At 38.2% G+C, this 20,483-nt stretch overlaps 1 protein-coding gene across 4 annotated transcripts in view; it reads left to right on the plus strand.

The window, feature by feature from the left end:
* LOC127157679 (legumain) overlaps window positions 1–19,117 on the plus strand; it is a 32,616-nt gene extending 13,499 nt beyond the window's left edge. The window contains exons 8-11 of one of the 4 annotated variants that reach the window (XM_051100934.1): window positions 286–352; window positions 1,852–1,970; window positions 2,052–2,141; window positions 3,467–4,046. In XM_051100934.1, coding sequence (XP_050956891.1) covers window positions 286–352; window positions 1,852–1,970; window positions 2,052–2,141; window positions 3,467–3,556 — 366 coding nt within the window. In that variant the 3' untranslated portion in view covers window positions 3,557–4,046. Of the gene's footprint in view, window positions 1–285; window positions 353–1,851; window positions 1,971–2,051; window positions 2,142–3,466; window positions 4,047–7,723; window positions 7,917–18,335 lie in introns of those variants that run through there. The other 3 variants (XM_051100936.1, XM_051100935.1, XM_051100937.1) reach the window with 3 other exon arrangements.
* The last annotated feature ends 1,366 nt before the right edge of the window (window positions 19,118–20,483 follow it).

The following is a 20,483-nucleotide window of genomic DNA, read 5'->3' on the forward strand; positions in this document are numbered from 1 at the left end:
TTCATATCATTCAGATGAAGCTGTGATTTTTAAAAATACAAAATGTAAAACTCTACATTCAGAAGTGACCAAAAAGCACACAAGGCTGTACTGTTTAGTTTCCTTGATCTGCTGTTTAACGTCATCCCTCGTCTGTGTTCCAGCCTGCCCAGTAATCCCTTTGGTTTTTGATTTGTTTATTAAAAGTCTGTTTTATTTTGAATTCATCCTCATTTTATTGTTTCCCTGCCTGTGAATTGTGACATAAATACTTCTACTAAACTCTTTTTTTAAAACGTGGAGCAGATGGTGATATACATGGAGTCCTGTCATTCCGGATCAATGTTCACCACACTTCCCGACAACATTCGTGGTAAGAAGGGCAATTTTTATATATATATATATATGTGTGTGTGTGTGTTTGTGTGTGTGCACTCAAGGAAATTAAAGGAACATTTTGAAAACACTTAAGGGGCCATATGTTTAATGCTGCTAAGTGTTAAAAGTTCCTAAGTGTTAAAGGGGTCCTATTACACTCTTTAACTTTTTGAATTTTAGCCAGTGTGTGGTATGCATGTTTGGACAAAAAAACCACACACATCTTCAAAGTAACAAATCTCAATATTTAATTTTTAAAAAAAATCCCTTTTCAAGAACTACACCGCCTCCTTTGGACTACTGCGTTTGTTTTCCTGGTGCTATTATGTCACAACATAAATCCTGCCAACAGAAATTCAAATTGTTGGTGGGTGGGAGATTTGCCTCTTAAGCGATTAAGCATGGACAGCCGCTTTCTGGGATGTTTTAGTGAGCCGTAGGGAAGCACGCATGCAGCCATATTGCTATCGCTGCAGCACCCAGGGAGCAGGTGGGGGTTTTGTGCCTTGTGGTATTGAGGGTGGAGAGAGCAACCAACAATCCCTGCCGGACCTGAGACTCAAACCTGTAACCTTTGGGTTACAAGTCTGACCCTCTAACCGGCCACGGCTGGTGTGTATTAGTATGTTTTGGTGTTGGGATGCCGGTTTAATCACTGAATTGGCAACACTTTCACATTGAGTACAACAAAATCAATGTTTTGTTGGTCCTGTCTTGTTTTTATAAATGTGTTCATAATTTCTTTGTATGACAGCATGGCTAAAAATGATGGCCACACAGTTTGGCATGTTTCATTTTTATTTTCACAAATAAAACAATTACCTTTAAGCAGCTATGCAGTATGTTTACAAAATCGTTAACGCATTTTTTAATTAAAGTTGAAGATGTCAAGTTTCCCAGTTCGAATGTCACTTTAGCCACTACTATATGGCATTTCATTGACTTTCCAACTGAAAACCATGTTAAACCATGTTGCAAAAACAAGACACTTTTGTAAGGATTTTGAGCTTTCTTGGGGCTACTGGACCTGTTGATGGAACTCATGTTCACATCATTGCTCCATATGTAAATGACATACCAACAGAAAAATATTTCAAAGCTTAAGTAATAATTTATGATAATTTTTCACAATGCAAAGCATTTTAAAAATACATAAAAATATAAACAAAAATAGTGTCTTAAATTAAATTATTTTATTGTAGCTATATCAAATGATTATGCTGTTGTGACTTCACATGAGCAGGTTCATTATTGGCTGTTTTTTTGACACTTAAGGAAAAGATTAAGACTATTCTTAACAGCATTTAGCTCTGAGTTTTATCAACTCAAAGATCAATATCCCAGGAGTCGATGATATACTCTGATTAAAAAGTGTTCCTTCATTTTTGAGCGGTGTGTATGTGAGTGAGTGTGTGTATATATTATACATATATTACCTATATACTGTGTATATATATATATATATATATATATATATATATATACACATTCTAGTATATGCTGTGACTTCAACAAAAGCAGAAGAAACAGGTTATTCCTGTTATAAAGACGCTGCGAGGAAGATTTTTCTTTCTGATGAATTCTCAGCTGTTTGGATGCACTACACTGAAATGGTTTGTCTTTAGCATGATTTGAGTCAAAATAGAATAATGCTACCAAATAAAATTATAAGTAAAAAGGTTTGTATTTCTCAGAATGACCTTGATATGAAGACATTCCAGGATCAGTTTAGTGATCTTCAGAAAAAGATAAAATCATCTTGTGTCTGCCGTTTTGGGGACATGGTAAGACACTTTACACTGCATACATTAATAATTTCGTAATTGTCACCACACAACAAGAAGCCCAGTGTTAAATGAACTCTCCCGGAAGTTTGAGTCCATACTCAAGAGTGTTAAAGTTATTGAGGTAATTCAGTGATTAATTAAGTGATTATTGATTATTATTGAAGACACATGATTTTGACAAGCAGAATCACCAAAGGAGAAAATCAACTGTTGTAAGTCACCACTATAGTGGTCAGTGTTTGTATTAGTTGGGCTCTTGAGCCTTAGCATTAGATTTAGTATTGTTTTTTGTTTAGCTGCTGTAACTGAGCTTAAACAGTCAGACAAGCCAAAAAGCAAAAATCATCCGGTGATTATAATTTGGTCTTAATATAAGCATAGTTTGAGTCACTGAACTCATTTGGAATTGAATTTCTGAGTTATTTTTCTTTTATTGATTTTAGCTGCCATCTGGTTCCACGACAAAAGAGCCTGTATTTTTCATAAATTTTGAATGTTTTGTTAACAAGCTCCTCTGATCAAAAAGCTTTCAAAAGGTTTCTTTTCGATGCACACAGACATCAGAAATCAGCATATTGAGAGAAACAGATAAACTCTGAACATCACAAAACAAGTGACTAAAAAGTCAAAGAAAATCATTAAAAATAAAATAAAATTGAATCAAAGAAATTACAAAGACAATACAGCTCATAATTTATTCATGCCACAATGCATGATGGGAGACATGGATGAGTTTTGATTGGCTACAACATGCGTTTTTGATGGTCACCACTGTTGTGAGTGTAATGCTGATATTTGATGTCTGTGTCAAAACTGTGTTTAATACACTTGATTAAGATATCTTTTGAAGGGTTGACATTATGTTCAGATCATATTTATAGTTTTTTAAGTCACTATATAATCATTATGTCAAAGTATAATCAACACCATCTAATCACATTTGTCTAGTTATTGTATCGAAATTACAGCTGCAGAACAAAATCTGATATTAAGAAGTTAAGGGTCAAGAGCTAAACTAATGCAAACCCTGACCACTATAATTAGTAACTTACAAAATTAGATTTTCTCCTTTTGGTGATTATGCTTATTAACATCATGTGTCTTCAATAATACTCAATCATCACTCAATGAATCACTTAATTACCTCAATAACATTAACACTACTTCAGTGTTCATTTTAACAGTCTTGAGTATGGACTCAAATAAACTCCCAGGAGAGTTCATTTAACACTGGGCTTTTTGCTGTACAATAAATTCATATTTTTATTCCATTAGTGTTGTATTTTCTAGTTATTAGTGTTTCTGTTTTGATTTTTCTTTAGAAAGTGGGTGATTGTCCGATCAGTGTGTTTGTGAATAACACTCCTCAAAGAGCAAAGACAAGAGCTAAGAGTAATTGTAAGATTCAATAAGATCCTGTGTCCCATATGTCTCTTACATAGTCTTTCTGTTCTCTATTGTATTTGGAAAACAGCCAATGATGTAATGACAGATCACGAGACTGTCTGTTTCCTTATAAGGATGTCTTGTGCCTTTTTTATCTTTCTGCTGACAGCCCAGTATTTCACTTCTCATAATGTACTAATAAATACCAACTACCTTTCCTCAATAAATCAGCCTTGAATGAAATGCACTACTGCTGTGTGTGTCATTCTTGGTTCCAGGGACCTGTATCTTGTGCTGTGTGGCTCAACTCAGATCGAATCTCAAATTTCGGAAATCAAAGAATACTTTTTATTCTAACAATCTCTAAACATGAAGTGTCAAAATCTTGAAACACCGAATTAAAACAGAAACTGATGAAGACAAAAGACTAGATCTGATCAGAAAACATGAAGCTCTTCATCTATGTAATACAGTACTTCATATATGTAACCAGTTTATCAAACAGCGTTTTACCAGTGTTGGGGTTAACGCATTTCAAGTAACGCTAGCTACGTAATCAGATGACTTTTTTCAGGTAACTAGTAAAGTAACACATTGCTTTTTAATGTAGAAGAAAAAATCTTCTGTTATAATAGTTACTGTTTCAAATAAGTAACACCAGTTACTCGACCAAATGTGAATATGCATTAATCTGCAATAATTAAACATGTTAAATAAAACAAATTTGACCCTGGTCCGTAGCACGGTTATCCTTGCTGAAAAAAACAGACCAGCCAACCAGCCTAGGCTGATTTTAGCTTAGCTGGTTTAAACTGTAAGTTGCTGGTTTTAGCTGGTTGTTTCCCAGCCTGGAAAAGTGGCCAAAACCCCTCTAAAACCAGCCTGCTGACCAGCTAAAACCAGCCAAAAATACATTTGCCAGAAATTAGGATATTAAACAAAGATCATGTTCCATGAAGATATTTTGTAAATGTCCTACTATAAATATAGCCAAACTTCATTTTTGATTGTTAATATGCATCTCTAAGAACTTTATATGGATACATTTAATGGCACTTTGTTATTTGTTTTATTTTATTTATTTATGTTTTTTCAAGTTGTTGTATCTCGGCCAAATATTGTCATATCCTAACATACAACAATGGAAAGCTTATTTATTCAGCTTTCAGATTATATCACTTTAAAAAAAAAATGATCCTTATGACTAGTTTTGTGGTCCAGAGTCACCCCAGATAGCAACATAATGTCGGCCCAGATCCGGCCCACATCTGGCAGATGTGGCATGATGATCTGGCCCACATGCAGCGTGGAATGATGGCACTTGGGTGGACCGCTCCTGTTTGCCAGATCTGGGCCAAAAGCAGGCCATAGCAATGCCACATGTCAGCCAAGAGCCACAACCTTAGATGAAATCAGCAGAAGATAAAAGACATTCAATCTCTGAAGATCTCAGAGGAGGAGATTTAAACAACTCCACAAACAGCATCACCAGCTTCATGCATTACTGACCAGATTGACTTTATTTCTTTATTGAGAATTAGCACTAACATTAATGTTCCACTTGAAGTCACCATGATAGTGATTAGCATTTCCATTAATTAATTGGGCTCTTAACACTTACTTTTAAGCACGTTTATTTGGCTGTTGTGAAAGTGTGATTAAATATTATCACATAACTGCCTGATTTACTGAAAATGTTTGAATGTAGTTGTTGTGTAGTTAAATGCTCTCACATTGTAACACCTGCATTTTTGTTACATGAGTTACCAAATTAGTTTTGAAGTAATTAGTATTGAAAATTTAGCATAAGGCTGACACACACAGATATCAGCCATCAGCATATGAATCTCAACAATGGTGACAAAACAATCAGATAATCGGATCAATTCTGGACATCACAAAAGGCTGCATAATTTATTCATGCTGTGATGCATGCTGGGAGTTTTGTACTGTGGTTCCCAGCATGCATTGCAACTTTGCACTTTCTATTGTCACCATTGTTGAGGTTCATGTGATTTATGATGGCTTCCCGGATTTTTTTAAACTGGTTTCGCAAGACTACAGACAGTTTCGTGCTACAAATGAATTATTTCCGCAACATAATTATTATAATTATTCCGAAACACTAACCACTATTATGGTAGAGTAGATTTAAGCCTGTTAATTTGCAAAAAATAACTTCTGTAAAGTCAATCTGGTCAGTAATGCGTGAAGCTGGTAATACTGTTTGTGGAGTTGTTTAAATCTCCTCCTCTGAGATCTTCAGAGATTGAATGTCTTTTATCTTCTGCTGATTTCATCTAAGGTTGTGGCTCTTGGCTGACATGTGGCATTGCTATGGCCTGCTTTTGGCCCAGATCTGGCAAACAGGAGCGGTCCACCCAAGTGCCATCATTCCACGCTGCATGTGGGCCAGATCATCATGCCACATCTGCCAGATGTGGGCCGGATCTGGGCCGACATTATGTTGCTATCTGGGACAAATATCCTTTCATCCCATTTTATTAACACATTTAATCCCATTTTATTAACCGGGCGGCACGGTGGTGCAGTGGGTAGCACTGTTGCCTCACAGTGAGAAGGTTCCTGGTCTGAGCCCCAGCTCAGGACGCCTTTCTGTGTGGAGTTTGCATGTTCTCCTCGTGTCTGTGTGGGTTTCCTCGGGGTGCTCTGGTTTCCCCCACAATCCAAAGACATGCATAGGTGAATTGGACAGTCTAAATTGGCCATAGTAAATGAGTGTGTGAGTGGGTTGAATGAGTTAGTGCACTCTCAGGACTGGGTTGCATCAAGAAGGGCATGCGGCGTAAAACGTGCAAAATTGGTGGTGTGGATCACTCCGCTTCGGGCGACCTCTGATTGAAGGGAGCAAGCCAAGAGAGAAAGAAGAAGAATCCCATTTTATTAACCAATGTCTTTGCTGCTGACCTTTGGTGATACATTTCATCCAACTTATTAGCAAAAATGACTTTAGATGAAGTAACATTTGTGCCTCGTTGTTTTTTATTATTGATAAAAGAATGTTGAACCTTCTTCTCCTGCACTCTACTGTACCTACATGAATTTATTTGTCCTTCAGCCTGAGGCTTAATTGTTTCACTTTTTTTGGTGTGTAAGGGCTTTTACATTTGCTAAAAAAAAATTCCTGCAGTTGCAAAAATATCAAACCAATGGACGTTTGATTAAAACTAAAATCTTATTTAAACTCAACTTTTTTTATGCTTTTATTAGGGCTGTCAGTCAATTAAAATGTTTAATCTAATTAATCACAAAATAAATTTCACTGTGAAAATATTTAAAGCATTTTGTGTTAAAGGAGAAAGTATCAAGAATAAAAAATAAAATTAAGAAAATTTGAGAAACATCTCGTTTTTTGTTCATACAGTAAAATTAATTGGTAACCAAAACAGCTTTGATACCAGCAGTCTTTAAAAAAAAATTTATTTTAATGTTTCACGAAAGAAAGTTCTCATCGCGAAAAACGCATTTGTAAAGAAGAGAGGTGAGTTTCTCTGTTTATCATTTTGCATGAGTGTGTTTGCCTCTCGCAGCATTAACAAACGCTTTTGCGGCGTCGCCAGCAGCTCCTTGCTTGCTTTATTCCTGAGGGAATTTGGCGCTTGGGCAGAGTATGTTTAGCTCCTGCGGGAGCCGAATATGTGCTGCGCGTCGCGATTGTGGAGTTAATTAACTGCCAAAAAAATTTCCTAAGACTAGTTCAGCCATGATTATGGCAGAACAGACTTATTAACTGCAGCTGTCTAAGGCTAGCTGTGTGTTAAATTCTTCCCTTTTAGGGTCTGGTGGCTTTCGGTCAGTTTCACCTCTGGTGGTCCTTCCTACACACACAGATATCTGAGGATGTCTGTGTGTTGGCTTACTGACTGCTCCCCTTTCGGGGTTTTTTGAGCAGATCTCTTTAAGCTCTTGCCAAGATGGCGCTGTCTCCCCTGCTAGGGTTTTAAGTACACAGCCCACTCTGTTGGTTTGGGCTGCTTTTAGGAGGACTAACCAGAGGTCTTTCACTGATCTATTAGTTTTCCCAGGCTCATTAGCCTTTTTGGATCTGTGTGACTATGGAAAAAAAAAAGAAAACAGGTCACTGATGGGTGAGTACGATCCATTTTTTTTTTTATTAAAAAAAAAAAACTTAATACTGTCTTAGGCCTGTGCATTGTGTTTTTGCTTTTCAGAGAAAAGTATGATGAGTCTACGGCGGATGCTCCCCCTCTGATCCTACAGATTATGGTTACGGCAGTGTTCGTCCTCTCCACGCCACAGGTCGTGCGGTAAACCACCCTTACAGCATATGTTAGACATAGGACTTATGTCCTCTTCAAGGTAAGCTTCCTAAGTTTCTTTCTTACACTCTAAAAACAAATGGTGCTATATAGCACTAAAAGTGGTTCTTTGGCTCGTAATCATTGGGGAACCACTTTTAGTGCTATATAGCACCTATTATTGAAGACACCTGATGTTAATAAGCAGAATCACCAAAGGAGAAAACCAACATTTTTAAGCAACCATTATAGTGGTCAGTGTTTGCATTAGTTGGGCTCTTGACCCTTAAATCTTTAATACTAGATTTTGTTTGGCTGCTGTATTTTGGAAAGTTTTTTCTTACAACCTGTTTAAAAAAAAAAAAAAGTATTTCACCTAGGCACACATACACATCAAGAACCAACCCATGAATCTCAACAATGGTGACAAACGGCATATTCAGATAAACAGATCAACTCTGAACTCTCATAATTTATTCATGCCGCAATGCATGATGGGAGTCATGGATGAGTTCTGATTGGCTACAACACGCTTTTGCACGTCACCATTGTTGTGAATTCACACTGATTCTTCATGTCTGTGTGTCTAAATTAAGAGAAACTTTTCTTCATCATCTGTCTGATTATGGCAAAACTGATTTATCTTTTGTTCATAGTTTTTTTTTTTTTGTTGTAATATGTAAGAAAATTGTCAAATACTCAAGTCACTATATGATGATTAAGTCAAGCACAGTCAATGCCATCTTACTGACTTTTGCTCTTTGCTTGTCTGGTTGTTATCACTCAGTAACTGCAGCCAAACAGGACATAATATTGATGATTTAAGGGTCAAGAGCCTAACTAATGCAAACACTGACAATGCAAAGCAATGTTTGCTTAAAAATTCTGGTTTTCTCCTTTGGTGATTCTGCTTATTAACATCAGGTGTCTTCAATAATGATCAATCATTACTTCGTTAATCACCTAATTATCTCGTTAACGTCAACACTGCTTCTGTGTTTATATGTGTCCACGCTCAGAGTGTTAAATTAACACTGGGGATTTTGCTGTGTATAGCATTTTATTACTTCAACAAAAATGGTGCTCAATAGAAACAATCATAGGGGCTTGTATTACTACAATAGTAGTAAATATATTTACTACAATGGCAAAATGTCTTGAATCACTTTTATGCTTTTCTAAGGTCAAAAGGTCTTATGTGGGAAATATTTCCTTATGGGGGCCTTAGGGGCAAAAAGATCTTCAGGAAATACACTGTATGTTAATGTTGTTTTTAATCCTTTCCCCAACTGAAGAGTTTAAGAGAGAGTTAGAGATCCTTATTCAGAGGCTTAACAGGTTCTTTGTATGGCAGTGGTGCTATATAGCACCTTAACGACCCCAAAGAACCACTGAAGAACCGCTGAAGAACCAGACAGGGGCTTGACCGGTTCTTTATACACTAACGGTGCTATATAGCACCACAATCACACCAAAGAACCGCTGAAGAACCGCTGAAGCACCATTTTTTTTCTGTGTGTAGGATTGCCCTTGGCATGTTTAACGCTGTCCTTTGCAGGCCTGCTTTGAGAATCCCCTTTGTGTCTTCTCTTAAGTGAACTGATTGACAACTCTTCACGAGGAGTTTCGTCATGAGGTTCCCCTGGATCCTGTTAAAGGTGACTCTGAGAAGCAACCTCTCAGCCTCCTGTTTCTGTGGAAACGGAGCCCTCTTCACCCTGTTGAGGCAGGAGTTTAAGTTCGCTTAAGTAGAGTGTCAGCAAGCCACCCCTTCTTATGCCTGAGGGCAGGGGAAGTGTTTGCTGTAGGCTCTACCACCTAGATGTGTAGATGCTCCCCTTTTCTGCGGTAAGGGTCTATTTTGAGCGCCACTCTGTGACTAACACCTCAAGCCACCCCCCTTTAAGCCTGAGGGCAGGGGAAGTGCTTGGTGTAGATTCTAGTTAATTGGGGTGTAGATGCTCCCCTTTTCTGCGGAAAGGGTCTATCCTGAGCGCCACTCTGTGACTTACATTTCAAGCCACTCCGTTTTTTGCCCAAAGGCAGGGGAAGTGCTTGATATAGAATCTAGGTCACCTAGGTGTACAGATGCTCCTCTCTCTTCGGAAAGGGTTTATATGTAGCATCTCTCAGTGTCAAACACCTTGAGCCATCCCCCTTTTGAAACCTGAGGGCAGGGGAAGTATCTGGTGCAGTTTTTGGTTTACCTAAAGTGTAGATGCTCCCCTTTTCAAAAAAGGGTTCATTCTGAAGCACCACTTTGTGATTAATCTATGGCTTCAAGGAGCAATTTCTCAGGCCTCCAGTTCCTGCTCCGGGAAATTTATGTCCTGTTGAGACAGGAACATAAGTCCACCTAGACTGGTGTCTGTCGATCCCTGTTAGCCCGAGGGCAGGGTAGGTTTGACCTAAGTAGTTCTCCCCTTTCCGCGGAAAGGGTTTATTCAGAGTACCGCTTTCGCTGACAAAGCCAGGTTTACCTCCCGGTCATCTGGGTTAGGAGCCTGTCCTCCCTGTCCAGGTTGATTCTCATTCTTCAGGCCTTATGCACGAGCTGGGCTCTCCCCTTTCTGAGGAAAGGTTATTAATGAGCGCCCTCTCGGCTGGATGGGCGTACCTCCCTGGCCTTCAGGGTTAGGAGTCTGTCCTCATGACTTCCAGGAGCTTCACCCCTTCTCAGGGCCTTGAGATGACTTTGGTAGCTCCCCTTTCTGCGAAAAGTGTCCTCTCAGAGCACCACCCTCTGGCGGGTTTTGGTATTCCTCCCTGTCCTTCAGGGTTTTGAAGCCTACCCTTGATATGTCTAGAGACAGGACTTCTGACATAGAAGTCTCTTCGACAGCCAGCAGCTCACCTTATTCAAGGTTCCTCAGTAGCACCACTGTCGTATGACAAGATTCCCCTTTTTTGTAGGGTAGAGTCTGTCACTATCTCTCTCAGGTTTCCTGAGTCAAGCATGATTGCTCCCCTTTGAGAAGGGTCCCACTTAGAGCACTTAGTCCCACTTTTTTCTGAAATCCACATGAGTGGTGAAGCTTTGGGTCCTTCCTTTAAATCCTCTATGGTATGGGTTACGCGTCTTTGCCTCATTCCCATGTTTGGAGTTGACTTTAAACCCCGGTTCCCTGGGTTCAACTCCCCTAGATATCATCACAGATATCTCTTCGATAATCCAATATTCAGTCCCCTTTTCAAGACGGGCGTTTCTCCCTGCAGCTCAGGGTTAGGAGTCTGTCCGCTATCCACGTCCACTATTATGATGGTCAGCAGCTTCATGATTACATCAGTCGACTAACAGTTTGCGGACTGTCTGTCCTGATTGGGGTGTAGCGTTGCTCCCCTCTCTTAAGGGAGGGTTCTTCCCCTATCTAAGTGCTTGTCGTCTCTGACAAGTCTGGAGCTTTAGTAGTGAAACCCCCCTGGGAAAACACTCTCTCTAAAATCCCCTTTACTAGGGTAAGTGTCCCACACTGAGCTCTGGGCACTTCTGAAATTCACAATAATGTTAAGTGCGCACGCAAGTCTCTGAGCACTTCCTAAAATCCACATAAGTGGTAAATTCCCACCAAGTTTTGGGTTCTTCTCTAAAAACCTATACAGTATACCTTTTTGGAGGGGGGGGGGGCGTAGTGTCAGGATCATAGACTGTTTTGTTGTGTTTCCCCCCCGGTTTCCGTTTTGTTTGTACTGCTGGCTCCTGCGTGTTTCCCTCTGGCTCCTCACCCCCAGCACTCTGTGACAGCAGGTGATTCTCATGTACATTTATATGCAGACGACACTATTATTTATACAGTTAGGTCTTCCCTGACTACCGCTATCTTTATTGCAAGCCAGTTTTACTCACATCCAACGTGCTTTCTCTAGTCTTCATTTCATTCTAAATACAAATGAAACATGTGGCCTTTAGTAGAAATCTTCCACATGTTGAGTATCCACCTAAAATTTTCATTTTTTGGATGGCTCCAAGATTGATTGCCATTCGCGGTCCATTCACATTTTTAATCTCGTGTTTACTATCTTTAGCATTCTGTTGGCCGGTTAGCTTGCCATTCATGTTTCTGTTTATTGCATCTACTACTGTTTTCTTTTTTCACCCGCTCCGTTGTTTCTCCCCCTGATCCGTTCTTCACGAGTTCATCAAACAACAGTGGTAAGTTGGAATCATTCTACAATAACAGTGAGTAATGGCTTCTTCTCCTGCTATTGTTGTTTGCACCACTTGTCACATGTATAGCTAATCTATCTCTGTTGGCAGTGAGGGATTTACATGTGACAAATGCAGGAAAATTGTTAGGCTGACAGAGAAGATTTCAGAACTAGAGTCATGCATCCAAATTTTATTAGAGGATAGTAAGAATGGATGCGACTAGCTCAGAGAGCCCTGTACATGTTCGTTTCTAGTAACAACGCCCGTGCAGCAGGGCGACTGGGTGACTGTGAGACGGTGTAGTCATGGGTCAAAACACCGCACTTCTGTTCCAATCAGAACATCAAACAGGTTCTCCCAAATGAGTGAAGCACCCCCTGAGAAACCTGATGAAAGTGCTGTAGTTATTGGCGATTCTATTGTACGGAACGTGAAATAGAGACACCAGCCACCATAGTCCAATGTTTACTGGGAGCCAGAGCACCTGACATCTTGGCAAATTTAAAAGTGCTGGCTAATGCAACTTGCAAATACGATGTCAGACACTGTAATATGCTCTGGTCCCCTCCCTGCTTAACGTTGTGACGAGATACACAGCAGACTGTTGTCAATCAATGATGACAAATATAATTTGAGGTGAGTGTTTCATCTTCCTTTAGTTGTTTTCATGTATGAATGTCATCTCAAGATGTGTCATTGGTGACTTTGTGAGACTTTCTGAGAATTTAATGCTATGGCAAAGTCATTTGCCTTGTAAAGTGTTTACAAAACTCGTTCTTCTGTTCTGGCGATATCACTTTTAGTATAGCTTAGCATAGATCATTGAATCCTATGAGACCAATATAGCATAGAAGAACAGCTGAATGGATTTCAAAACGGTAAAACTCAACTTATTAACACTTTACGGCCTAAGGCATAAATAGTCCTCACTTTAGATGAGCTCGCAAAAACCAATTACTGACAGCTAGTAAATGTTTTATAACTGCCTGAATTAATTATGAGTTACAGTAGGAATATGTGTTCTTAAAGCATTTATTAACACACTGACTAACTGTTAATGTATGTCTGAATAATAAGATGTATAAATGTGCATTCAAATGGTTTATGAATCATTTACTAACACTTTCTAAATTATCTCATGAACCACTTACAACTACTAACTAACCGGTTTGTAAATAATGTAATGCTTAATTTAGAAATGATTAACTGATCCTTAATAAAGTATGAAAATACAATTATTAAGCATATTATATAAATGCTTATACAACAAGAAAAAACATTTATAGCTGTATTTATAAACTGCTTACACATGTCTATTAATGTAGGAATAATGCTTTATAAATGATTAATTAACTATTTACCAATGCTTAACTAATGACTCGTAGTGTGTAGTTATTATAAAGTGTTATCTAAAGTTTTTTTTTCACCATGATGCAGGTCAAGTCTTTTCACTTTAATTAGACATTTTATGTCCGGTCTTACAGCCAAGTGAACATCCAGCTGGTGCAACCAGCCAAAGGGAATCAAGTCCTTAATAAATTCTCATTTATTTAAACTGTAATGATAATAGTAATGTTACCTAACCGTCATTCTGTGTGTTTTGGTTTCTCCCATAGTCTCCCCTTTTGATCCGTTTGCAGTGGTTTCTCCCATTAATTAGCGTCATTGTCTTCACCTGTCTTTGTAATCAGCACTCCCTTTATGCGTTTGTCTCTTTTCTCAGTCCTTAGTTGGACTTTAATGTTGCTGGATGTACCTGTTTATCCTTCCTGTATCTCCTTGTGGATTTATTAAAGACTTCGTTTTATTATATCTCTGTGTTATTCACCTCCTAGTGCGTACCGTAACAAGTAAACTGTAAGCCCTGCTATAATTGGTTATTTTTTGCTTAGGGGTAAAAAGGAAATACCTAGCAGCTGTTTAGATGAATATGTAAATATGTGATGCATGCTTCTCAACAATAAAGAACACAAAGACAATGACAGTGGTGAGAAAACAGCGGTTAAGAAAGCATTTGATTCTAGTTTGGTCATGTGGATAACACTAATACTCACTATTCTATTTCTATCTTGTCTACTTGTCATTCTCTTTATTTATTTATAAAAATAAATAAACCTTGGTAAACCTTACAGAGACAACAACAATCCACAAATATATCTCAACAATTCTGACACCCAACTTAAAGGTGGGGTATGTATTTATTTCAAAAACTCTTTAGAAAACCGAGTTGGGTCGAGTACCGAAACAAGCTTGTAGCCAATCGTTAAATCAAGCAAAGACACTTTGGGCCTGCAACATGTGCATACCCATGAACTCGGCTGATTTCACCAGAGGTGGGACCAGGTCATTACTTTCAAGTCCCAAGTCAAATCCCAAGTCCTCAAAGAATTAAAGTTAATGAGTTAATTAAGTGATTAATTAAATGATGATTATGCATTAGTGATGAATACCTGCTATTAATGTTTTTGTGGTTAAAATGATGCCACCATCATGGAGGTCAGTGTTTGATTTAGTTGGGCCCTTGACTTTCTTTTTTAGATCTCTCTGTAGCAATGTCTGTGGTGTTGTGCAGTGAGCAAAAAGCCTTTTTGCAAACTAAATCATTGTCACAAATCTGGTCGGTGTCCTGTTCTCCGCTCACCACCAGATGTCGCTCTCACCTCGTTCTCACACATTGACTATTGCACTACACCCCGGACTCCATTTCCCATCAGCCACTGCTCTTACCATTTGCACCAATCACGGACAGTATAAATACCCTGGTCTTCGTGTCACCCCTCGCCGAGTATTGAATTGAATCTATCGTTCATGCAAAGCGTTTCTCCATGTTTCCCCGTGTCTTGTTTCCTGGTTTTGCCTTGTTGTTTTGTTTAATCTGTCTTTCGGAACTTTCGCCTGCCTGACTATTCTCCTGCCTCGCCCCCTGGATAACGTTCGCCGCTGTTCGACCCACGCCCGGATTACGGATTACTCTCTGCCTAGCCCTTATGCACCTGTCTGCTCCTGTCTCGACCCTGCCTGCTTTTCTATGCGTCTGTCTAGCCCTAATAAAGGTTTGCAAATGGATCCGCTCGTCTCTCGTCTCGTTCTCCCCGTGACAATCATATAGTTTATTCCTTGTATTTTAATTTTATTTTTAAAGTATGATAGATATTGGTAAAATGTACACTTTTTGATTTACCAATTGAGGCCTTGAGACGAAGAACCATACAAGTCCATATTTTCAAATTTTGAGTAATAAGATTTTTTTCATTTGGATTGTTAACATTATATTATATATTTTTATTTTACTTGAAAATAGACAACAAAAGCTTCTCAATTCTAAGGAGATAACATTTTTCAGTGTCAGTATTAAAAATCAAAAGTTATTGTGATTTATATTTCTGAAATGTGGAAGAACGGTATATGTCCAGTTAGTGTGGAATAACAGTATAACTCCAGTTCATCATATCACTTTAAACCACTAAAGATCTGATTCCTTTATCTTAGTTTTAATACAGTAACAGAAACTTCAGGTTAATATTAAGCATTTCTTTCTAGTTTATTATTATTATTATTATTATTATAATTATTTAAAAACAGAAAATACAGTATGAACAATGTATAATACATAGACATTCTTACAGTACAGGCAATAACAATGAATTATTAACAAAAGACAATAAATAAATAAATAAATAAAAACAATAAATACAATGCAGACATACATCATAGCTAAATATTATTCAACATATCATAAGGTATACAAGATATATCATAATTTTCTCAACTTTCATTTCGACCTATTCATGACTGATCTATAGTAGACGCCCAGTAGGCTAGGCTACACGCAAATATAACTGTAACAAGTTAGTCAGATATCAGGATATCTTTGATCACTTTTTGTATGTTTAGATAGCTCCAATAGCGCACCTTGTCGTTTATTTAGAAAAGCTGGCGCAGCGCACCTGTGTATGTACTACTTCAAACTGTTCTCGCGCTCCGCCATCTCACGATATAAATAAATATATAAACAAATAAACTCTGCTTGCCGTACTGGCGGGAAATATGAAAGAATACAGCTTTATTATATATGGTATGTGGTTTATTTTGATAGGTTAACTGTTTATGCGGTGTTTAGCGCGTTCAGAGAGAGAGAGAGAGAGAGATCACATCACATATACGGTTCTTCCACTCAGCAGTTTGGGTGGATTTTTCCCTGGTTTTTGTTCTCCTCTTTGAGTCAAATATGGTTTTCCAGCATCCCTCAAAGCCTTCCTTACTCTGTCCTTCCATTTGGTCATGTCAGCTCTCTTTTTTTTGCCGAGGTTTTGCCTTTTAATGTCCGAAGCGGACATGACAGCAAGCGGCATCTCCGTTCTTCTTTGTGGACATAAATGGTTTTTCCGCGTCACGCTATTTTAACGTTTAAAATGCGGACTCTTGGTCGCGCGAAAATATCCCCAAACTGTTTCTGTATACAAAGTTCACACATACAATTAATGTCACATGGTTATCTCATTTTTTGTTTTTTTGGACTTATATGGTTGTTCGTCGCACACACTCAATTAGGCTATCAACCTCATACTACACTACCAAAGTTTCATTAACAGTAGAAGTAAAATCTTATTGTAGTCTTTGTAGGGTTATTACATTTTTAATTTAGCTCAAAGGGAATAGATTAGGGATTCCCTTTAGGGATTCCCTTTTTTGGGAATTTGAACAGAGTCTCTGTTTTACGGCTGTTCAGAGTCGGCTTGTGATTCATGGAATTAGCCGTACAACATAACTCTGCAATGGATATTATTATCCAGAATATAGTGAAAACACTATATATTAGCACAGTAGCAAGATCGACAGTTTAAGACATTAACTTGTAAGCACAAAACACAAGATACTTCTCTTTTCTATTAACAATAAGATTTTATTGGATAAACCTAAGACATACAAACTAATCTAACGCATAAACACACGCATTCACACAGGTTGCAGAAAGAGAAAGTGAGGAAAGAATGAGTTAAAGGAATAAAAATATGAAGTCCCAAGTTTATAGCAATATGTGCAATTGCTTAGACCTGAACAACCATCAATCACTTAATTAACCCTCGTATTGAGTCTCTCAATGAGGTGATTAAACTTTATATCAAATGCACCAGTTCAGCTAGAATCTGGAGGTTCCCAGCAAACAAAAATAGGTCCCCAGAACGTCCCCTAAATGGCCTCTGTGAACGTCTAGTGGACGCCCGTGAAGACGTCCTCCGGACGTTCACTGGGACGTTCATAGGACGTGCAGCGGCCATTCGGGACGTTTAGGGGACTTTCAATTGAAGTAATCTGGATGTCAATTTATTTTACTTTTAGGCTAATCAAAGACAACAGACACATTGTGTAGAGCAAAATACGTTTATTTTAATTGAACATCTGTAAAGTTGCAGTGCTCTTTCTGTGTGTGAATGTGGTTGTCAGATGTGGGGTTAGTCCGACGGCAATTCTTCCCGTTATCTTCTATCCTAAAACAAAAAAAAAAAAAAAAAATGCAGTAGTGTTATGATTTTATATGTATAGGACTATAGTTTGTCCATTGAAAATTAATTTGTAAAGACTGTTGAGAATTTGGATTTAGACCAGGCGGTCCGTAATTTAGTGTATATGCAGATATCCGTCCCAAATGGACTTTTAGCCACATTGACGTCTCTGTGTGTATTTTTACCACATGAAAATTAAATACTTAAGTTCAGTTTCTGTAAATATTGTGTACATTTAATCATTTCACCTTCACATGCTAACCTCAGCTTCGAAAGTGTTCACACATGCTAACGGTCAGCAGCCATACACGACGGACAACTTCAGAAAACGTTTTAAAATGTGAACCTTTCAGCATTACGAGATACACAGTGGTTGCGGTAGTCTAATGTCTACAAATATAAAAGTATAAATACCTTTTCGACCGACGAAAAAGGCCGTGTCTGAAGAAATAACCGGGAGGACCGTTAACTGTCACTCACTGCTCAGCTGAGCGTTGTCATGGATACATGTGTGTTCCCTAAGGTGATGCCATTTGATCACGCGCTCATTTGATCTACACTTGCAAGAAGCCTATCTTCCAATGTGGCTAAATTGTTACACTTTTTTTTGTCTGCACGTGGTATAGCACGCAAAAATAATGATTTTCCTAAATAACTTGCTTATTGGGTTACCAACAGTTTGATATGTACATAGGTAGAATAAATTTATTTGTCTTACCTGTGTTATCTTCTTTTCCATTCTGCATGTTTTCTTGGCTGCATTCTCTATAACATACTTTTAGAGCAACCTAATTTTCTTCATACATGGAAAATGCATAGGGCCTTATTGTAGCCTGTGTTCAAGTCACTCCTATTTTCTTTTTTTTTTAAACAGACTGGAGACAACTTCCAAGATGTTCATCAGAGTAGTTCAGGATGGTATTGAAAAGTGCTGCAGCAATCCTTCTGCCAAAGTTCAAGACCACCTGGACTGAGAGGGCTGATATCATAGAAGCAGGTATGATTTCAATATTTTATTTCATAGCGGAATCTGTTGTTAATTATTACCAGTTTTGTCTACTTTATTACTTAATACAGTGACGTAAAATCAGTCTTTGCAGTTTCTGCATTATGATCAACTCTTTGCCACATTAATCAACTTAATTGTCAGAAATAAGTTCCACCTCTGGATATTTTCCAAGTAAAACAATTAGTTGCGTAAGAAAATAGAATTGTACTTTTAGAATCAATGGTATCTTGTGCAAAAAAATACATCATATATTTCAATTTGTATTAATGTACCAAACATCCTAGAAATCTACCCAAAATAATTTTGAGTATACACATTGAAAGGAAAGATGAATCAGATTCTTTAACACCACAAAATTCACAAGAGTTTTCTAGATTCAGTTTGAACCATTCAAATAATTCTTTAACAGGGTAAATTCTGTGCAATACTTGGGCCCCTTAACATGCTCAAAAACTCTTGAAAACCCCTAGTATTTGGAGGGCCATATATCACACATACCTGCAGTTACACATATGAAACCCAGTACACATATAGAACTCAGCGAGCTAAACAACTTTCGAACTACATGTCATTAGCTCATCCTGACAGGAAGTTGGTTATTCAGAGTTTTGTGTAAAACGCATGCTCTGGAATTTGATATACTGTAGGTTTTTTACCCGATTGCCTTCAAACTCGGTCAACATGATCTAGAGCAGTGATTCCCAACCACGTTCCTGGAGGCCCCCCAACACTGCATGTTTTCCATGTCACCTTGATCAAACACACCTGATTCAGATAATCAGCTCATTAGTATACTCCAAGACCTGAAATAGGTGCGTCAGACAACGAAGAGATGCAAAATGTGCAGTGTTGAGGGGCCTCCAGGAACGTGGTTGGGAACCACTCATCTAGAGACATGCTGTAACCCTTAAATCCAGACTGCCAGAGTTACTGTGAATGCATGTGAATGAATGTGCCCACTGGGTTTTCCTGATGCTACTGGGATGACGATTGTGATGATGGCGAGGGCCCGTCATTGCTGCTTGCAGCTATATTTATTATTAGACCCGAGACAAACTCCTCCTACAGCTTTCAACCTGCAACCACCAAATTTGGCAAAAGACCATTAGGCTGTATTTCCCTGTAGCCGATTTCCGACTTCCATTCCTGTATAAAACAGACATCCCATTAGCTTAACACTCTAATGGATTATTTTATGTTCTTTTTAAAGTTATTTTAAAGTTGGGACAACAAAAACACAGACGTACTTTAAATGTGGCGTGGATAGAAAGACAATCATGGAGACTGCTGCAATTGCAGAGTTTGAAGCATGTGACATCGAGGCCTACAAAAATTTGTGTGGCACCTACCAAAGAGGACAAAAACAGTCTTATTTTGCAGAGCGGTGCAGAGAAAATAACCTGTAGAACCTGTGTTTCTTTGTATGATAAATACCGTTCCACACATGTACTAGCCCAGTGGCTTTACACACGTCCACTTGAACTTTTCTTGTTCCATACCTCTCGTTTTAATTCAGCCATCATAAATATGGCCATGTGACTATACACACTGTCACTTTAGCTGTTGCTTGTTCCATGGTTATTCCATGCTACCTAAGCATTGTTCTTGCTTCTTGTTTTCTAGTCATGATAAATAAATATAATGTGCAACCAAACAGTCATTTCAAGCTTTTGAGGTATTTGGTAAACTTTTAAATATTATACTATTAGACAATTACTTTAGAACGATGTAGTAACACCTGAGTGATTACTAGTGGGTTACCACGATCTTCACTTTAGATTACTCATCCAAATAATTAGCAATTCATTTAGAAGGAAATAGTAACACTTGAGTGATAACTTTTAGGTTACCAAGATTCTTATGTATGTGTATATATATGTATATACGTACAATAAAAGTGAGGTCCAGAGGTAAAATTGGCCACACGACTTCCAGACAACTTCAAAAAGTCACTGCTCTCTGACCTGATCCACGTATAGAGAGTGTGTCTCTGTATTAACAGTGAAACACTAA

Source organism: Labeo rohita, unplaced genomic scaffold (assembly GCF_022985175.1).
Source record: "Labeo rohita strain BAU-BD-2019 unplaced genomic scaffold, IGBB_LRoh.1.0 scaffold_116, whole genome shotgun sequence".
NCBI classification, from domain to species: Eukaryota; Metazoa; Chordata; class Actinopteri; order Cypriniformes; family Cyprinidae; genus Labeo; species Labeo rohita.